The 22,068-nt window shown below is 47.4% G+C and overlaps 1 protein-coding gene across 5 annotated transcripts in view; it reads right to left on the bottom strand.

Moving 5' to 3' along the window:
* Positions 1–22,068, bottom strand: part of LOC109923832 (protein lifeguard 1-like) — a 49,684-nt gene that overhangs the window by 926 nt on the left and 26,690 nt on the right. The window contains exons 1-4 of one of the 5 annotated variants that reach the window (XM_048598534.1): positions 14,984–15,141; positions 9,561–9,914; positions 5,354–5,466; positions 349–413 (exon numbers count right to left, since the gene is read on the bottom strand). In XM_048598534.1, the coding sequence (XP_048454491.1) occupies positions 349–413; positions 5,354–5,466; positions 9,561–9,861 (479 nt within the window). In that variant the 5' untranslated portion in view covers positions 9,862–9,914; positions 14,984–15,141. Of the gene's footprint in view, positions 1–348; positions 414–5,353; positions 5,467–9,560; positions 9,915–10,009; positions 10,403–10,439; positions 12,118–13,834; positions 13,860–14,983; positions 15,142–22,068 lie in introns of those variants that run through there. The other 4 variants (XM_048598535.1, XM_048598537.1, XM_048598533.1 and 1 more) reach the window with 4 other exon arrangements.

Below are 22,068 nucleotides of genomic sequence, written 5' to 3'. Positions count from 1 at the left end.
CTCCGACAGTGCGGCGCTCCCTCAGCACTGACACTCCGACAGTGCGGCGCTCCCTCAGCACTGACACTCCGACAGTGCGGCGCTCCCTCAGCACTGACAATACCAGCACTGAGAGATGTTATGCGAGAATCCTGGGTTTGGTTTTGTTTCGGTGACTGTCTGGAAGGTGAGAATGTGTTGCTGTTTCAAATAAAATTCCTGAAATTGCTAATTTGCGCCACCCACCCCCAGGTGTAGCAGGCAGACTCCTGCCGAAGTCAGGACATGCCTGGCTCCTGGCCTCAGTGCAGGCAGAAACGGATACAGATCTGAACTTCCTGGGATCACACCTGCTCAGTTCTAGCTCACCTGAATGTGAAGATGGCGACAATCCCAAAAGTTACCAACAACTGAGCCGTAAGGATCATGTAAACCTGTGGGAAGAGATTGATGTGGGGAGGGAGAGGTTGGGGGAAAGGTTAGAGAAGGATAGATGTAGGAAGAGATTGGGGGGTGTGGACGAGAGAAAGAGTGAAAGGGGAGTAAGGGGAATGGGGGTGCGAGCGAGAGAGAGAGATATACAAGGCGGCAAAAAGAGGGAGAAGGAACGGTAGGGAGCAAGGGGTAGAGAGAGAGAGACCAGGAGGGAGACAGAGAGAGAGACAGAGAGAGAGAGAGAGAGAGAGACCAGGAGGGGGGGAGAGAGAGAGAAAGAGAGGGAGAGAGAGCGGGAGGGGGAGAGAGAGAGAGCGCGCGCGTGGGAGAGAGAGAGAGAGAGAGAGAGAGAGACAGCGTGAGCGCGGGAGGGTTAGAGAGAGAGAGAACGGGAGGGGTAGGGAAATGGAGTGGACAGAAAGGGAGCAAGGGAGGGGGCGATGGGGAGAGAAAATGTGCACATTAATGGATGCAAACAAGGCATTCCAAGCCACTCTATTTCAACCTAATGCTCCCTGTCTTGGGATCATACAGCACAGAAAAGGCCCTTCATTCATTGTGGCTGTGCTGACCTACTTACACTAGTCCCACTATCTCACACTAGGCCCATAGGCCTTGCATGTTATGACATTTCAAGTGCTCATCCAAGTATTTTTTTAAAGATTGTGAGGTTTCCTACTCTCCCAGGCAGTGCATTTCAGACACCCTCCATCCTCTGTGTGAATAGGAGAGGCGACGGCCTCGTGGTATTATCGCTGGACTGTTAATCCAGAGACCCAGATATTGTTCTGGGGACCTGGGTTCGAATCCCACCATGGCAGATGGTGGAATTTGAATTCAATAAATACCTGGAGTTAAGAATCTAATGATGACTGTGAATCCATTGTTGATTGTCGGAAAAACCCATCTGGTTCACTAATTTCCTCTAGGGAAGGAAACTGCCATCCCTACCTGGTCTGGCCTACATGTGACTCCAGACCCACAGCAATGTGGTTGACTCTTAACTGCGATAGTAAGAACTGCTGATGCTGGGCAATTAGGGATGGGCAATAAATGCTGCCTACCCAGTGACACCCTCATCCCATGAATGAATAAAGAAAAAAAAACCTTTGCTCAAATCTCCCACCTTTCAATTTGAAAGGATGCCCCTTATTTTTGACCCTTTGACAGCTGCTTCCTACCCACCCTGTTCGTGCCCCTTATGATCGTACCCCTCCATCAGGTCCCCCTTCAGCCTTTTCTGCTCCAAAGAAAACAACCTCAGCTTATCCAGCCTCTCTTCATTGCTGAAATGCTTCATCTTGGTGAATCTCCTCTGCACCCCTGATGTGCAATCACATCCTTCCTTTATTTTGGGGACCAGAACTTCACATAGTACTGCAACTGTGGCCTCACCAAAGTTCTGTACAGCTCCAACATAACATCCCTGCTCTTGAAATCTCTGCCATGTCTGGTAAAGAGAACTATCTTGTATGCCACTTTAACCATCCTATTGGTCTGTCCAGCCACCTGCAGGGATCTGTGGTCAAGCTTTCCAAGATTCTTCTGTTCCTCTGAGTTTTAGTATCCTGCCATTTAATGAGTGTTCCCTTTCCTTGTTCCTTCTTCCAAAGTGCATCACCTCACACTTTCTCAGGGTTAAATTCCATCTGATACTGACCTGCCCATGTGACCAATCCTTTTACACCCTCCTGTAACCTCACACCCTCCCTCCTCATCGTCAACCACCCCAGCCAATCTTTGTGTCATCTACAAACTTACTTATAACAACTACCGCTCTGCTACCTCACGCCCACGTTCTCATCTGCATCATTTCTGAATATTGTGAATAATAAGGGACCCAACACTGTCCCCTGTGGTACACCACTGCATACCGGGCTCCTGTCACACAAACAGCCTTCTACCACCACCCTTTGTCTCCTGATACTCATGTCAATTTTGGACCCAACATGCCAAGTTACCCTGGATCCCATGAGTTATTCCCTTCTGTATCAGTCTCCCATGTTGGACCTTATTAAAGGCTTTGCTAAATAAACTATGTTAACTGCACTACCCTCATCCAAACACTTGGTCACCTCATCAAAAAATTCAATCAGATTTGTCTGTCATGATCTCCTTCTGACAAAGCCACATTGTCTATCCCTGATCAAATCTTGCTTCGCTAAATGGAGATTAATTTTCTGCAGTAGTTCCCTACCACTGATGTGAGACTCTCTGGTCTACAGTTCCCTGGTCTATTTCTACTGCCCTCTTGTAAAATCAAACCACATTAGCTGTCCTCCAGTCCACTGGCACCTCCCCTGTGACCAGGGATGATTTGAAAATTTGGGTCAGGACCCCTTGTAGTTTCCTCCCTCGTCTTCCACTGCAACCCATCCGGGCCTGGGGATTTTTTACTCTTAAGCACACCAAAACCTCCAATACCATCTCACTACTTATTCCAACCTGCTCAAGAACCTCACAGTCCCTATCCCTGAGTTCTGCCACATTCATCTCGACCCTTCCCAGAGCTGATCGACTTGAGAGCCAGACGAAGGGTGGAGGGTCCTGACTGAACCACACACAGGCCATGGGGCACTCACAAACACAACTCATACTCCATGTGGAAGAAAATGTGTGAGGGCACACCAGGAGCAGCACCAGGCATACCTACAGATGAGGTGTGAATCCGCGAAGCCATCAAACAAGACTACTTTCACACCAAACACTGAAAGTAGCAAGTGATAGACAGAGCTAACTGATCCCAGAACCTACAGATCAGACTGAGCTCTGCAGTCCTGCCACATCCAGTTGTGAATGGTGGTGGATGATTAAACAACCCACTGGAGGAGGAGGATCCACAAATATCCCCATCCTCAATGATGGAAGAGCCCAGCACATCAGTGCAAAAGACAAGGCTGAAGCATTCTCAGAGTGCCGAGTGGACAATCCATCTTGGCCTCCTCCAGTGGTCCCCAGCATCACAGATACCAGTCTTCAGCCAATTCAATTCACTCCACGTGATATCAAGAAACGGTTGGAGACACTGGATACTGCAAAGGCTACGGGCCCTGACAACATTCCGGCAATAGTACTGAAGACTTGTGATCCAGAACTTGCCGCTCCCCCAGCCAAGCTGTTCCAGTATAGTTACAACACTGGTATCTACCCGACAATGTGGAAAATTGCCCAAATATGTCCTGTACACAAAAAGCAGGACAAACCCAACCCGGCCAATTACCGCCCCATCAGTCTCCTCTCGATCATCAGTAAAGTGATGGAAGGTGTCAGTAACAGTGCTATCAAGCAGCACCTGCTCAGGAATAACCTGCTCAGTGATGCCCAGTTTGGGGTCTGCCGGAGCCACTCAGCTCCTGACCTCATTACAGCCTTGGTTCAAACATGGACAAAAGAGCTGAATCTCAGAAGTGAGGTGAGAGTGACAGCCCTTGATATCAAGGCTCCATTCAACCAAGTGTGGCATCAAGGAGCCCTGGCAAAACTGGAGTAAATAGGTGTCAGGGGGCTAAATGCTCTGCTACAGGTTTACCAGGATATTACCGGGTATCGAAGGTTTGAGTTCTAAAGAAAGGCTGGACAGGCTGGGACTTTCTTTCACAGGAGCATAGCAGATGGGGAGGAGACCTCATAGAAGTTTATAAAATCATGAGAGATATAGATAGGGTTAATGGTAGTTGTCTTTTGCCTGGGATGGGGTGAGAGGAGAGAGTTTAGAAAAGAAATGAGGAGCAATGTTTTACACAGAGAGCAGTTCACATGAACCTCTGGAGGAAATGGTGGGTGTGGGCACAGTTACAATGTTTAAAAGACATTTAGGTAAGTACATGAAGAGGAGAGGTTTGGAGGGATATGGGCCAGTAGCAGGCAGGTGGGACTAGTTTAGTGGAGGATTATGTTCAGCACAGACTGGATGGACCGAAGGGTTTGTTTCTGTGCTGTATAACTCTAAGACTCTATGACTCTATGGTTGGAGTCATACCTGACACATCGGAAGTTGTTGTCGTTGTTGGAGGTCAGTACTTTCAGCTCCAAAGACATCTCTGCAGGAATTCCTCAGGGTAGATATTTTCTAATCAAACATGTCTGTTCAGGGTCAGAACTCACATGACACCAGGTTAGAATCCAACAGGTTTATCTGAAATCACAAGCTTTCAGAGCACAGACTATTCACCTGTTGGACTATAACCTGGCGTTGTGTGACTTCTGACCTTGTCCACTCTAGTCCATCCAACACCAGCACCTCCACATCACCTCTGTTCAGAGATGTTATTACACACCTCTGCACCAAGTGGAAATTGAACCCAGGCCCCTGATCCAGAGATAGGGACACTACCACGGTACCATAAGAGCACCTTAGAACTCCTCAGGGTACCTATTTTTCTAATAACCTGTTCAGAGATGTTATTACACACCTGTGGAGCAGATGGGACTTGAACCTCCCAATCCAGGGGTGGGAACACTTACGTTGCACCACAAGAGGTCCTTAGAATTCCTCAGGGTAGCATCGGAGCTGCTTCATCAGTAACCTTCCCTCCATCATAAGGTCAGAAGTGGGGACGTTCACTAGTGATTGCACAATGTTCAGCACCATTCATGACGCCTCAGATACTGAAGCAGTCCATGTTCAAATGCAACAAGATCTGGACAATATCCAGGCTTGGGCTGACAAGTGACAAGTAACATTTGCGCCACACAAGTGCCAGGCAATGACCATCTCCACCAAGGCAGCCTGGTAGATCGCTCCCCACCACCTTATCCGGGGCAATTAAATGCTGACCCAGTTAGTGTTCCCTACATCCTAAACTGGAATAATCAGTTCTATTAATCCCTCCCAGCTACCTTCTCCCTGACTACATCCATCCACTAATCTTTTCCCTTGGAAACATTTCCAGGGATTGATTCCTCCTGTGCAAATTAATGCTATCACTCTGGCTCCTACCTTTCGGATGAATGTGTGGCGAACATTCCGATCATCCCAGGAACTAGCAGTAAATCCCTGGTTACCATGTTCTGGTTCTGGTTCTGCCCCTGCCCCAGAGCTGCCATAGGCACCTGCACAGAGAGAGAGTTAACAAATCAATGCAGCTCCACAAAACAGTGGGACTACCCTCGCCCCCAACCCCCACAGAGAGAGACAAAGAGAGAGACAGAAACAGAGATAGAGACAGAGATATAGAGAGAGAGAGAGAGAGAGAGACCACCTCCCTCACAGAGAGACAGCAAGACTGCCTCACACTCCCACTCAGAGAGTGAGACACCCTCCCCCTCACACCAAGAGAAAGAGAGAGAGTGAGAGAGAAAGAGAGAGAGCGAGAGACCCCCTCCCTTATAAAGAGAGCACGAGACCGCCTCACACTCCCACACAGACAGTGCAAACCCTCCCCCCCCCCACCCCCCAAACACCCCCTCCACTCACACTCCTTCACCATGTCCCCAACACACCCACTGGCTAGCAGGTTGCCCTGGTTACTACTCCCTCTCCCAAACTGCTCTCTAACAAGGGGCATCACCTAAAAAGAAACTCCTTCCCACCTTTTTGTGAAGATCAATGTAGGAAAAGGACGGTAAACCCAAGGAGCAGGGTTGCTGAGGTTGTTCCCGTTCACTGACTGTCACCTTCTGAGTCAAAGGGGCAAGAAATATCCCAGAAGAAGGAACAGAGTTACACTCCCAAGCCAGGACAGTGAGTGCACATTCCCCTCCAAGCCACTCACCATCCTGATTTGGAAATATATCACCGTTCCTTCAGTGTCACTGGGACACAATCCTGGAATTCCCTCTCTTGGGGCATTTTGGGTCTACCTACACCAAATGGCCTGCAGCAGTTCAAGCAGGCAGCTAACCAACACCTTCTCAAGGGGCAACTAGGGACAGGCAATAAATGTTGGCCCAGCCAGAGACACACATGAACAAAAAAAAAGGCCTAAATTCCACACTCCAAAATCTTGGTGCTAACTGGAAGCTTCTGAGCTTTCTAATGGCAGGACACTAGGAATCTCAGAAGAACAGAGGGAACAGAGCTTGTCCACAGATTCCTTATGGTGGCCAGACAGGTTAATCAGGGAGTTAAGGAGGCATACGGGACACCTGCCTCTATCAGTCGCGGTAATAAGAGCAGGGAGATGTTCAGGACTCTGGTTTGGATCACAGCTGGGGCACTGTGTGCAGTTCTGGTCACTGCATTATTGGAAGGATGTGATTTCCCTGGAAGGATGCAGATGAGATTCACCAGGAAGCAGCTGAGATGGAGCACTTTAGCAAGGAAGAGAGGCTGGATAAGCTCGGGTTATCATCCTTGGAGCACTGAAGGTTGAGAGGGGGACCTGATGGAGGGGTATAGGATTATCAGGGTCATGGACAGTGGGGATAGGAAGCAGCTGCTCCCTTAGTTGAAGGATCAAGAACAACGAGGCATTATTTTGAAGTGAAAGGCAGGACATTTAGAAGGGATTTGAAGAAAAACTTTTTTCTCCCAGACAGTGGTAGGCGTCTGGAATGCACTGCCTGGGAGGCTGGGGAACCTGAAAATCTTTAAAACGTACTCGGATGAGCCCTTGAAATAAAACATTCAAGGCTATGGGCCTATTGCGAGATAGTGACACTAGTGTAGGTAGGGCAGCACAGCCACAGTGGATGAAGGGCCTTTTCTATCCTCGTGGTGAGAGTCGGGGTCGGGGCGAGGGTGTGGCTCGTGGCAAGAGTCGGGGTGAGGGCAAGGGTCGGCGTGAGGGTCCGGATGAGGGTGAGAGTGAGGGTGGTGGGAATTAGGGAGAAAGGTTTGGGCATTGACAGACAGCTTCTGCCTGTAGTTTTACACTGTCTCTGATACCCACTTGCGACAATACTGCCCTTTAGGGGAAATATAACACCGTTCCTTCAGTGTCAGTGGGACACAATCCTGGAATTCCCTTTCTTGGGGCATTTTGGGTCTACCTACAGCACATGGCCTGCAGCAGTTCAAGAAGGCAGCTCACCTCCACCTTCTCAAGGGGCAATTAGGGGCAGGCAATAAATGTTGGAAAGTTCTCGTATTCTAATAAGTACATCTTCCCACTGTTAATGGGTAGTTTAATCGGTTGACCATCCTGACCATTATACTCTGGCCAATAATGCCTCATCTGGTTCTCGCTTACATTTCACCATCTCCAACAGGCAGCTGCATTGAGGTAGAACCTGTCTCCCTGCTCTTTCAGGATCCTGCCTGGACAACACAGCAGGTCAGGAGGGAGTTGCAATGGGTCACTGTGTCAGGACACAGTGTAGACCATTTGAGGACTGAGATGAGGAGAAATGTCTTCATCCAGAGAGTGGGGAGCGTGTGGAATTCCTGCCACAGAAAGCAGTTGAAGCCAAAGCATTGAATGTTTTCAAGAAGAAGGCAGATATAGTTCATTGGGCTAAAGGGATGAAAGGGTATGAGGGTGAAAGTGGGAAAAGGGGACTGAGTTGGATGATCAGCCATAATCATATTGAATGGTGCAACATGCTTGAAGGGCCGAATGGCTTACTCCTGCTCCTATTTTCTATCTTTTATCATGGTTTGACTCAACTCTGTGACATGGGTCTTCGTGCTCTGTTGTGAGCACACACACAGACAAAGGGCTGCAGCTGGAGGATAATCAGCCAGTGACAGATGCTCTATGCCCTGGGCTCAAAACTCGCTGCCAGCTGCTGCATGTTGCAGACTGGCACATTCCAAGCTCCAGAGCTGAGTACTGAGGGACACACTGACATTTGGGGGAGCTGCTGCAGATGTGGGAATGGGGGAAATATCGAGGGTGTTCCTCCTCAATGGTCTCAGTGAAAACCTCTGGGGACTGGACACATCACAGAATGTACATGAAACATACACAGACTCTAAAGGTCTTGTTGTGGTAATGTCCCTGCCTCTAGTCCAGGTTCAAGTCCAGACTGCCCAGAGGTGTGTCAGAAAATAGTAACCAGATTAATTTAAAAAATATTTTTCATGTTTCGATGGTAAAGATAAAGTCAACATAATCCTTTACTACATTACAGCAGGCAGCTGGTGGTGGTTTAACCTGAGGGTCACCATGCCTCAGGCAAGGAGAGAGACTGAGGAGGAGCAGCGCTTCATGGTGACCTCAGCCAGTCAGGAATCAAACCCACACTGTTTTTTTATTCATTCACAGGATGAGCATTTATTGCCCATCCCTAATTGCCTAGGGGGCAGTTAAGAGTCAACCACATTGCCGTGGGTCTGGAGTCACATGTAGGCCAGACCAGGTAAGGATGGCAGTTTCCTTCCCTAAAGGACATTAGTGAACCAGATAGGTTTTCCGACAATCAGCAACAGATTTTTGGTCATCATTAGACTCTAAATCCCAGATTTTTATTGAATTCAAATTCCACCATCTGCCATGATGGATTCGAACCCAGGTCCCCAGAACGTTAGCTGGGTCTCCGGATTAACGGCCTAGCGATGATACCACTTGGCCAGCACCTCCCCACGTTAGCGTGATTCTGCATCACAAACCAGTTGTCCAGTCAATTGAGCTAACCAAGTCACCTTCCCTAATCTGTAAACATACCGTGTAACACAAGTACAATGAGGGACTGCATACTCACTTTAATGTACTGCCCAGGCAGATTATGTAATGTCACATTTGGACTTTTTATAAACTTGATGAACAAAGTGTGCTTTAGGAAAATAAAAACTTTAAATCTTGGTTTGCAACTCAATCTTCCCCAAAATAATAAATTCTATGTCACATTAAAGTCATTTGTTACATCTGTACTGCTCGGACTCATTCAGAATAATTACTCATTGCTCCGATGTAAGGTGGTCAGTTGCCTTATTTGACCAGTTTGTGAAAGGGAAACCAATCCCTTAGCAATAAGAGCAGAACTGATTCATTTCTGGGACTCAGCATGGGAGGGGCAGGGTGGGAATTCAGGAAGGGGGAAGTTTATTGAGCAGTTGATATTCTAATCCCAACAGGAAATCTTAAATCTCTTATTGAGCGCTGTGTTATTTCGCTCATCAAAAACCACCTCCCAGGTAAAAATCCACCTCCCTCTAAAACCATCCACCAGGTAAAAAGCCATATCCCACCAACCCCTCTATACTCCCCACTAACCCCCTCACAACCCCCAACACCCCACCCCACCCATTGTTGTCAGCTCACCTGGGTTCCCTCCTGGCCAGGCAGGGTTCAGTGGGATTGTTGGCATCACTGGAGGTCCCATCGGATTTCCTGAATGAGGGAACATTGATGGGAAGGCAGAGTTTCCCCCAGGCAGATAAGGGACATTTCCCCCAGGGGGGTAAGGAGCATTTCCCCCAGGGGGGTAAGGGGCATTTCCCCCAGGGGGGTAAGGGGCATTTCCCCCAGGGGGGTAGGCAGGGTGGGGTCCAGGCTCACCCGAGGGTGGGTACAATGGATTAATTGATTCTTCATAAGTCGGGGGAGCACTCGGATGAGGCATTGCACGCTAAACACTGGCTCTTGCTCCAAGTCAGCTACTGTACAGTGCAAAATCTAGAAAACAAATAAAAAATGAAAAGCATTAAGACCAAGGCAGATTATTTCCTAGGTTTCCAGCCCTGGGTTTGAATTCCACACCCAGCACTTACCCTGTTACTCCCAGGTTAACCCAGTTCAGAAACGATCATATCTGTACCAGTTCACTGAGCATTTGACTTCGAGCCAATCTCCTACTTCTTTTCCCATATCCTTATCGCATTGTTTCTGTTTGGCAAACATCTCCTGGGATTAGTCGAAAGGTGAACCCTGCTTTAAAAAAGATGAACTTCTGGCCTCAGTGCCAGCCCCTGGTTTATCCCTAAGGAGCTGCGATACAAAGTGCAGGAAGTGAGAGATTCTGCTTACATGTCATCTAGAGGATCTGATTTTCTTCATGCATCTGATGTGGGCATGACAGGCTGGGCCAGCATTTATTAAGCATCCCTAGTTGCCCCTTGAGAAGGCAGTAATGAGCTGCCTTCTCAAACCACTGCAACCCCATAATGCCCTTAGGGAGTGAATTCCAGGATTTTGACCCACCAACAGTGAAGGAACAGCGATATATTTCCAAGTCAGGATGGTGAGTGGTTTGGAGAGGAACTTGCAGGGGGTGGTGTTCCCATGTATCTGTTGCCCTTGTCCTTCTAGATGAAAACGCAAATTCACCTGATCAATGTTGGAGCTGTTGAAATGGTTACAGTACAAGAATCAGTCACATGAACATGTTTGAGTTTTGAGGAATGAGGTAATTTAATCAAAGTTTTTCGAGTGATAAAAGGAAACAGTGACATGAATAAAGGGAAACTGCTCAGACTAACATTAACACATGATCAGCTGTAGGCTGGCCTCCTCCTGTTCCTGGGTAACAGGTGTAAGAGGGGCTGAATCGGCTCTTGCAATAACCCTGTTCTCTCAGAAGGCACAGACTAAACTCAGGGGCAGCAGAGACTGAGCTCAGGGGGAGGGGGCAGGGACTAAGCTCTGGGGGGAAAGGGAGCAGAGACTGAGCTTTGGGGGTGAGGGACTGAACTCGGAGGGGAGCAAGAACTGAGTTCATGGTGGGGCCAGGGAGTGAGCTCGCAGTGGGGCCAGGGAAAGTGGTGGGTGCAGGGACTGAGTCTAGGGCGTGGCCAGGGACTGAGCTGGGGGGGCAGGCAGGGAATGAGCTCTCAGGGTGTGGCCAGGGACTGAGCTCGAAGTGGGGCTAGGGACTGAGATCGGGAGGGGGTGGTGGGGGCCGCAGGGAGTGAACACAGCGGGGAGGGGGCAGGGACTGAACTCGGAGTAGGAGGGACCCTGAACCTGGGCCCTGAGTGGGGGAAGCTGAATGGCCTCCTCCTGTTGCTTTTCCACCCCAGCTGATGGAAGAGCTGTTGGGATGTTATCCCTCATGTTCTGGTCAACATTTTAACTTCAGCCAAGCTCAGCCATAAAACAATCTGCTCAGCATCACACTGCACTTTGTGGGATCTTGCTGTGTATCACTGGTTCCTTTCAGTACAATAGTGAACACACTCCAAAAACTGCAGATCTCTTTTGGGATATGCTAACATACCTTTCCTTCCTTTGCGAGGACGGACCTGTATTTATATAGGGCTTTTTGGGATATGCTAACATCCCAAAAGGCCCTAGATAAATGCAGGTCCGTCCTTGCAAAGGGAGGAAAACTGCTGTTTTTCTGTCTGGGTGTGATTGCAGTCCTCCAAGAAGGTGCCAGCCTTTTTCTGGTGCCTAGCCAGACACTCAGCTGCAACAGTAAGATGTAAGTGCCAAGGTCTCATCTCCCACAATCAAACACAGAAACATTGTCAGACCAGAGGCTCCCACAGTGTGCGCTTTCACTCTGGGATCCCACGCAGTGGACGTTACTGAGATCTAAGCATCGTTTTGCTGGCCCTACCTCAGCCTCCCGTCACTATCACAGTGAATATCACAGACAGTATACAGGCAGAGGCCCCTTCACCAGAATTCCCAACAGACATCACAAAACAATTTGCAGCAAATATTCCTGTGTCAAATTTTCCACACACCAAGGCCAGTTCGGTTGCGATGGTGGTGATTCGCTCAGAGTCCCAGGGTCAGCTGCAGGCGAGACTGTTACTCTGCTGGAAAAGTATTACTCTCTACCTCATCTGGCTGCAACTGCCCCAAAAGCAGGTAATAGAGTCATAGAGAGATACAGCACGGAAACAGACCCTTCAGTCCAGCTCGTCCGCAACAACCAGATATCCTAAATAAATCTAATCCCATTTGCCAGCATTTGGCCCATTTCTCTCTTAAACCCTTGCTATTCGTATACCCCTCCAGATGCCTTTTAAATGTTGTAATCATACCAGCCTCACCACTTCCTCTGGCAGCTCATTCCATAAACACACCACCCTCTGCATGAAAATGTTGTACCTCAGGTCCCTTTTAAATCTTTCCCCCCTCACCTTAAACCTATGCCCTCTAGTTTTGGACTCCCCCACCCTGGTGAAAAGACCTTGTCTATTTACCCTATCCATGCCCCTTATGATTTTATAAACCTCTGTAAGGTCACCCCTCAACCTCCAACGGAGGGAAAATAGCCCCAGCCTATCCAGCCTTACCCTATAACTCAAACCCTCCAACCCCGGCAACATTCTTGTAAATCTTTTCTGAACCCTTTCAAGTTTCACAACATCCTTCCTGTAGCAGGGAGACCGGAATTGCACACAGTATTCTGAAAGTGGCTTAACCAATGTTCTGTACAGATGCAACATGACCTCCCAACTCCTGAACACAATGCACTGACCAATAAAGGCAAGTGTACCAAATGCCTTCTTCACTGCACTGTCCACCTGCGACTCCACCTTCAAGGAACTCTGAATCTGCACCCCAAGGTCACACCAAGCTCTGATGAAGAGTCATCCAGACTTGAAACATTAGCTTGCTGTCTCTCCACAGATGCTATCTGACCTGCTGTGATTTCCAGCATTTTCTGTTTTCAGTACAGATTCCAAATCTGTAGTAATTTGCTCCCCCAAGGTCTTTGTTCACAACACTCCCCAGAACCCTACCATTAAATGCATAAGTCCTGCCCTGATTTGCCTTACCAAAATGCAACAGCTCACATTTATCTAAATTAAACTCCATCTGCCACTGAGGTTGTTGACTTGCTCGCCGAGCTGGCTTGTTTTCGTTCAGACAATTCGTCACCATGCTAGGTGACATCATCAGTGGAGCCTCCGACGAAGCGCTGTTATTCTACTCTGCTTGGAATTTATACTGTCCGGTCTGTTATGGTGAGTTCTGTCATTTCCGGTTTTGATCCGTGTGGGTTTGTATATGGGGTCCCATTCCATATGTTTGTTGATTTCATTACGGGTGGAGAACCACGTCTTTAGGAATTCCCGTGCGTGTCTATGTTTGGCTTGGACTACTATGGTTACCTTGCCCCAGTTAAGCTGATGGCCTTCATTGTCTGAGTGTACCGATATTAAGGAGAGTTCATCGTGCCGTTTTGCTGCGAGCTGATGCCCATGTATTCTGATGGCTAGTTTCCTTCCTGTCTGTTTGATGTAATGTTTGTGACAGTCGTTGCACGGTATTTTATAAACCGCATGTTGTGGGAATGGGGTTTTTAATTCTTATGAGTGCTTGTCATAGTGTGGCTGTGGGCTATTTATGCAGACTGAACAATAACCACAAAGATGCGAACAGAACAGACTTCATGGCCGCCCTGGAGAATACATTAAAAGACAACAAACTCACGGACGAAACACAACAAGCCATTCGACAAACTATAATCCCTACACTACACAGAAGGAACAATGGGGACAACCTGAACATGTCAAAGAGAAAAGCACTAGGTAAACTCAAGAAAGACAAAAACATCATAACCCTAACAGCAGACAAAGGGCGCATGACCGTCATTATGAACAAACCGACAACAAAAAGACACAACCAATACTCACTCATCTCCATTCACCTGAATAAAGAGAACCACCAGTTCGATTGCGACAACACCAGGATCCTAGGACAGGCCAAACAGAGACAAGAATGGGAATTCCTTGAGGAACCGGAAATGAGGTAATCAAATCCAACGGACCCCAGAGTTTAAATACTAGGGGGGGAAAAATACAACAGCGCTTCATCGGATGATGTTACCCAGCATGGTAATGAAACGTCTGTGAACTAACAAACCAGCTCGGCGAGCCAACCAACCACAGCATCCACAACCCGAGCTACAAATCTACTCAAGAACCTTAGAAACCAGACTACGTGTACCCCACAAGCCCACAGCCACTCTACGACAAACATTCACAAGGATTACAGACCCCATTCCCACAACATGCAGAATGAATGTGGTTTACAAAATACCGTGCAACGACTGCCACAAACATTACATCGGACAGACAGGAAGGAAACTAACCATCAGAATACATGAACATCAGCTCGCAGCTAAACGGCACGACAAACTCTCCTTAATATTCAGACATTCAGACAATGAAGGCCATCAGTTTAACTGGGATGACGTAACCATCGTAGCCCATGTCAAACATAGACACGCACAGGAATTCCTAGAGGCATGGTTCTCCACCCGTAATGCAATCAACAAACGTATAGAATTGGACCCCATATACAAATCCAAACAGATCAAAACCGGAAATGTTACTACTCACCATAACAGACCGGAGAGTATAAATTCCAAGTGGAGTAGAATACCATCGCTTCAGTGGAGGCTCCACTGATGATGTCACCTAGCATGGTGACGAAACATTTGAACAAGAACAAGCCAGCTCGGCGAGCAAGTCAACAACCTCACCCCACAACCCGAGCTACAGATCTTTGCCAAAACTTTAATCCATCTGCCACTCCTCGGCCCATTGGTCCATGTGATCAAGGTCCCGTTGTACTCTGAGGTAACCTTCTTTGCTGTCCACTACACCACCAATTTTGGTGTCATGTGCAAACTTACTAACCATACCTCCTATATGCATATCCAAATCATTTATAGAAAATGACAAAAAGCAGTGGGCCCAGCACCAATCTTTGTGGCGCACTGCTGGTCACAGGTCTCCAGTGCAAAAAGCAACCCTCCACCACCACCCTGTGTCTCCTACCTTCTAGCCAATTTTGCATCCATATGGCTAGTTCTCCCGGATCCTGTGTGATCTAACCTCACTAACCAGTCTACGATGAGGATCCTTGATGAACGCCTTAGTGAAGTCCATGTAGACAGTGTCTACCGTTCTGCTTTCGTCAATGCTCTTCGTCACTTCTTCAAAAGAATTCAATCAAGTTAGTGAGATACAATTTCTCACACACAAAGCCACGTTGACTATCCCCAATCAGTCCTTGGCTTTCCAATAACATGGAAATCCTGTCCCTCAGAATCCCCTAAAACAATGTAGCCACCATGTTAGGCGCACTGGTCTATTGTTCCCTGACTTTTCCTTACCAGCCATGACTGTATGGAATACCACGGAAGGTTCAAGGGCACAGTGACCTTCTCCTGTTCTTTATTCTCATGAACATCCCTTTGTACATCCACAATTGCCATTTAAGAAATGCTTTGCACTTATGTTCCTCCTGCCAAAGTGGCTAACCTCACATTTATCTATTGTGTACTCCACTGCCATGAAAACAAGAATACAATACATATGAGCAGGAGTAGGCCATTCAGCCCATCAAACCTGCTCCACTACTCAATACGATTTTAGCTGGCCTTGGACTTCAACTTCACTTGCCCACCATCTCATCATCTCCCTCAATTCCCCAAAACTATGTCTGTCCCAGCCAAAAATATACTCAATGATGGAGGACCCACAACTGTCTGGGGCAGAGATTCTAAAGATTCACACCACTCCGAGCGAAGACCTTTCTCGTCACCTCAGTCCTAAATGATTACTCCCTTATCCTGAGACTGTGTGCCTGTGTCCTAAATTCCCCAAATGGGTAGAGCAGCCCCTCAGTGTCAACCCTGTCATGCTCCTTCAGAACTACATAGGTTTCAATGAGGTCATCTTGTATTAACATAGAACATAGAACATAGAACATAGAACAGTACAGCACAGTACAGGCCCTTCGCCCCACAATGTTGTACCGAACTTTTACCCTAAACCTAAGGTCTATCTAACCTCCACCCCGACCTTATATTATCATCCATATGCCTATCTAATAGCCGCTTAAATGCCGCTAATGAGGCTGACTCCACTACCCTCTCCAGCAATGCATTCCACGCCCCTACCACTCTCTGAGTAAAGAACCTACCTCTGACGTCTCCCCTGTAATTACCTCCACTCACTTTAAAACTATGACCCCTCGTAATAGCTACCTCCACCCTAGGAAAAAGTCTCTGGCTGTCCACTCTATCTATACCTCTGATCATTTTGTACACATTTTGTATTCTTCCAAACTCCCAAGAACATCGACCCATTTTCCTCAGCCTGTCATTCCAGGACAGCTCGCTCATCACAGGGAGCGATCTAATGAACATTCACTGGACTTCCTCCAAGATAAGTTCAAAGGGTGTGGAGAGAAAACAGGAACAGGGGACTGAGTTGGATGATCAACCATGATCATATTCAATGGCCGAATGGCCTACTCCTGCTCCAGTTTTCAACTTTTCTAAGTATGGTGTTCCAAATTCCTCAAAAGATTCTCTGCGTGGGCTTATTAATTGCCCCAATATAGTTGTAGTAAGACTTTCTTATTCCTGTACTTGGATCCCCGAACAATAAAGGCCAACATAACATCTGTTTTTGCAATTATTCGCTGGAACTTAACACACTGACTTTCTGTTTCTTGTGCAAGTATACCAAGCTTCTCTGAACTTCAACATTTACACATTTCACACCTTTCACAAAATATTCTGGTATGCTTTCAATGAATGAATAACCTTGCACGCGCCCCCCCACCTTGATGTCCACTCATTTAACCTGTTTCTATCACTTTGCACCTCTCTGTATCCTGCTCACAGCGTGCAATCCCACCTTTGTATCATCAGCAAACATTGATACATTACTAAATAAAAACCAAAAGAACTGCGGATGCTGTAAATCAGGAACAAAAAAACAAAGTTGTTGGAAAAGCTCAGCAGGTCTGGCAGCATCTGTGAAGGAAAAAACAGAGTTAATGTTTCGAGTCCGATGGCCCTTCCTCATAACTGTTCTGAGGCTCTGAGGAAGGGTCACCAGACCCAAAACGTTAACTCTGTTTTTTCATTCACAGATGCTGCCAGACCTGCTGAGCTTTTCCAACAACTTTGTTGTTGTTGTTGTGGATACATTACTCTCTGTTTCTTTCACTAAGTCGTTACTACAGATTATAAATAGCAAAGGCCCCAGCACCGAGCCTTGCAGTGTTCCAATATCACAACCTATCAACTTGAAAACATCCTATTTGTGCCCACTCTCTGCTTCCTGCCTGTTAACCAACCATCTGTCCATGTTAATACATTACCCCAACTCCCTAAACCCTTATCTTGTCATTTTTCTGTGGCACCTTATCAAAATCCTTTATCAATCCAGCTGTATGACATTTACTGATTCTGGTCTTATCTATTCCATGAGTTACACACTCTAAAAACTCAAACAGGATTTCCTTTCTGGAAACCCATGTTGACTTGGTCTAATTGTAATATATTTTAAAAACGCATTTTAAGACTTCCTTAATAATACATTTCTGCAATGACTGATCTCAGACTAATTGGTTTCTAGATCCATTTTCTCTCGCTTTTTTCTTGAATAACGGAGTTACGTTTTTAATACTGTGGGACCATTCCAAAATCTAAGATGTTTTGGAAAAATGTAATCAGTATATCTACTATCTCTGGAGCTACCTCTTTTAGAATTGTGGATATAGGGCATCAGGTCACAGAGATTTGTCAGATTTTAGTCCTGAGGTTTATATTCAATATCCACCAAGAAACTATCACTTGATTGTACAAAACTTGCTGAGCAGAGAGATGTTGTTGAAGCTTTTCATCTTGCACTTATCAGGACAAAATGCAAGAATGCCAAATTTCAACCAATCACAACAATTTATACTACAGGAGAAAAGGATGCTGATTGGTTGGTGAGTCAGTTCTGATTAGATGAGCCATCATGAAACCAACAGAAAACTCCCAATATTCATCAACTCCCAATATTCCTGGCAATGTATCAAAAGGGTAAGGCTGGAACATACTCCTTTTCTTTGTAAAGAACATGTCCCTGCTCACTCCTCTTCATTCCCAGGTTTACATGGAACTGTGTCTGGTGCCTGAGATATTAATTGACAATAATTTGCAGTCTGGGATCTCAAAACAAGTTCTGACAGAATCAGTAGAGTCATCAGAATCTGGATATCATTGGCAATTATTGGTGGAAGGAAAAAGGTTTGACTGTTCTGTCCGAGGGAAAATATTTCAGTCGAGTCAGTGCATTGAGTATAGGAGTTGAGAGGTCATGTTGCAGCTGTAAAGGACGTTGGTTAGACTACTACTGGAATACCACGTGCAATTCTTGTCTCCCGGCTATAGGAAGGATGTTGCAAAACTTGAATAGGGTGCAGAAAAGATTTACAAGGATGTTGCCAGGTTTGGAGGGTTTGAGCGAGAGCGAGAGGCTGGATAGGCTGGATCTATTTTCCTTCTGTCGGAGGTTGAGGGGTAACCTTATAGAGGTTTATAAAATCATGGGAGTCATGGATAGGCGAAATAGACAATGCCTTTTCCCCAGGGTGGGGGAGACCTAAACTAGAGGGCATAGGTTTAAGGTGAGACGGGGAAGATTTCAAATGGACCTAAGGGGCAACATTTTCACGCAGAGGGTCGTGCGTGTATGAAATGAGCTGCCAGAAGAAGTAGTGGAAGCTGGTACAATTACAACATTTAAAAGGCATCTGGATGGGTATATGAATAGGAAGGGTTGACAGGGATATGGGCCAAATACTGGCAAATGGAGCTAGATTTATTTAGGATATCTGGTCAGCATGGATGAGTTGGACCAAAGGGTCTGTTTCTGTGCTGTATATCTATATGACTCTATGACATCATTTTAACTTGAAAAGCAGCAAGATGTTCAATTTTGTGGTTAGACCTGCCCTGGGGTATATAGAACATAGAACATAGAACATAGAACAGTACAGGCCCTTCAGCCCACAATGTTGTGCCGAACTTTTACCCTAAACCTAAGGTCTATCTAACCTCCATCGCTACCTTATACTATCATCCATATGCCTATCTAATAGCCACTTAAATGCCCCAAATGAGACTGACTCCACTACCCTCTCCGGCAATGCATTCCACGCCCTTACCACTCTCTGAGTAAAGAACCTACCTAGGACGTCTCCCCTATATCTACCTCCACTCACTTTAAAACTATGCCCCCTCGTAATAGCTACCTCCACCCTAGGAAAAAGTCTCTGGCTGTCCACTTTATCTATACCTCTGATCATTTTGTACACCTCTATCAAGACACCTCTCATCCTTCATCGTTCTAAAGAGAAAAGCCCTAGCTCTCTCAACCTTTCCTCGTAAGACCTTCCCTCCAATCCAGGCAACATCCTGGTAAATCTCCTCTGCACCTTTTCTAACGCTTCCACATCTTTCCTGTAATGAGGTGACCAGACCTGGACACAATACGCCAGATGTGGTCGAACCAGGCTTTTGTATAGCTGGAGCATAACTTCACGGCTCTTGAACTCAATCCCTCTATTAATGAAAGCTAACACACCATACGCCTTCTTAACAACTCTATCTACCTGGGTGGCAGCTCTCAGGGAACTGTGAACATGAACCCCAAGATCTCTCTGCTCCTCCACACTGCCAAGAATCTTTCCGTTTACCCTGTATTCTGCTTTCAAGTTCGTCCTTCCAAAACGAATCACCTCACTCCATCTGCCACTTCTCAGCCCAGCTCTGCATTCTATCAATGTCCCTTTGTAACCTAGAACAGCCCTCCGCACTGTCTACAACGCGATCCACCTTAGTATCATCCATGAACTTGCTTATCCACCCTTCCACTCCTTCATCCAAATTATTTACAAAAATCACAAATAGAAGAGGACCCAGAACAGATCCTTGTGGTACACCACTCGTAACTGAGCACCATGTTGAATATTTTCCGTCCACTACCACCCTTTGTCTTCTAAGGGTCAGCCAATTCTGAATCCATATTCAATTCTGGGTCCTGCTACTGAGAAAGGGGATCTTATACTGAGAGGGAGCGCAGACTTATCCAAATAACACCTCATCTCACCACAAGAACTGTCATATTTAGTCCCAATCACCCACTTCATGATTTTAACCTATAAATTCCTCATTCTCAAAACCTGCAAACTTCATTTTAAAAATCCTTATGGACTCGAGATCCAGCAACCCTTCAAGTGGAACATTCCAGCTCCTGACTACTCCCTAAATAAAAACTGAGAGAACTGCAGATGCTGTAAATCAGGAACAAAAACAGATGTTACTGGAAAAGGGTTTCAGAGACAGTAGGAACTGCAGATGCTGGAGAATCTGAGATAACAAGGTGTAGAGCTGGATGAACACAGCAGGCCAAGCAGCATCAGAGGAGCAGGAAGGCTGATGTTTTGGGTCTGGACCCTTCTTCAGAAATGGGGGAGGGGAAGGGGGTTCTGAAATAAACAGGGAGAGACGGGGAGGCGGATAGAAGATGGATAGAGGAGAAGATAAGTGGAGAGGAGACAGACAGGTCAAAGATGCGGGGATGGAGCCAGTAAAGGGGAGTGTAGGTGGGGAGGTAGGGAGGAGATGCGTCAGTCCAGGGAGGACGGACAGGTAAGGGGGCAGGATGAGGTTAGTAGGTAGGAGATGGAGGTGCGGCTTGAGGTGGGAGGAGGGGATAGGTGGGAGGAAGGACAGGTTAAGGAGGCGGGTTCGAGCTGGGCTGGTTTTGGGATGCGGTAGGGGGAGGGGAGATTTTGAAGCTTGTGAAGTAAACATTGATACCATTGGGCTGCAGGGTTCCCAAGCGGAATATGAGTTGTCCTGCAACCTTCGGGTAGCATCGTTGTGGCACTGCAGGAGGCCCAGGATGGACATGTCGTCTGCGGAATGGGAGGGGGAGTTGAAATGGTTCGCGACTGGGAGGTGCAGTTGTTTATTGCGAACCGAGCGTAGGTGTTGTGCAAAGCGGTCCCCAAGCCTCCGTTTGGTTTCCCCAATATAGAGGAGGCCACAACGGGAACAGCGGATGCAGTATACCACATTAGCAGATGTGCAGGTGAACATCTGCTTGATGTGGAAAGTCTTCTTGGGGCCTGGGATGGGGGTGAGGGGGGAGGTGTAGCGGCAGGTGTAGCACTTCCTGCGGTTGCAGGGAAAAGTGCCGGGTGTGGTGGGGCTGGAGGGGAGTGTGGAGTGGACAAGGGAGTCACGGAGAGAGTGATCCCTCCGGAAAGCAGACAAAGGTGGGGAAGGAAAAATGTCTTTGGTGGTGTGGTGGTGGTGGCCTATTCCCAATTCCTTCGCCTCCGCCGCATCTGCTCCCAGGATGAGGCATTCCACTCCCGTACATCTCAGATATCCTCGTTTTTCAAGGACTGCAACTTCCCCCCCTCAGTGGTCAAGAACGCCCTCGACCGTGTCTCCCGCATTTCCCGCAACTCATCCCTCACACCCCCTCCCCGCAGTAACAACCAAAACAGAATCCCCCTCGTCCTCCCGCACCACCCCACCAACCTCCGTATCCAACGCATCATCCTCCGACACTTCCGCCATCTGCAATCCGACCCCACCACCAAAGACATTTTTCCCTCCCCACCCTTATCTGCTTTCCGGAGGGACAACTCTCTCCGTGACTCCCTTGTCCGCTCCACACTCCCCTCCAGCCCCACCACACCCGGCACTTTTCCCTGCAACTGCAGGAAGTGCTACACCTGTCCCCACACCCCCTCCCTCACCCCCATCCCAGGCCCCAAGAAGACTTTCCACATCAAGCAGATGTTCACCTGCACATCTGCTAATGTGGTATACTGCATCTGCTGTTCCCGTTGTGGCCTCCTCTACATCGGGGAAACCAAGCGGAGGCTCGGGGACCGCTTTGCAGAACACCTACGCTCGGTTCGCACTAAACAGCTGCACCTCCCAGTCGCGAACCATTTCAACTCCCCCTCCCATTCCGCAGACGACATGTCCATCCTGGGCCTCCTGCAGTGCCACAACGATGCCATCCGAAGGTTGCAGGAACAGCAACTGATA

Source organism: Rhincodon typus, chromosome 7 (assembly GCF_021869965.1).
Source record: "Rhincodon typus isolate 14 chromosome 7, sRhiTyp1.1, whole genome shotgun sequence".
Taxonomy (NCBI): domain Eukaryota; kingdom Metazoa; phylum Chordata; class Chondrichthyes; order Orectolobiformes; family Rhincodontidae; genus Rhincodon; species Rhincodon typus.
This window is presented reverse-complemented; position numbering and strand designations above follow the sequence as displayed.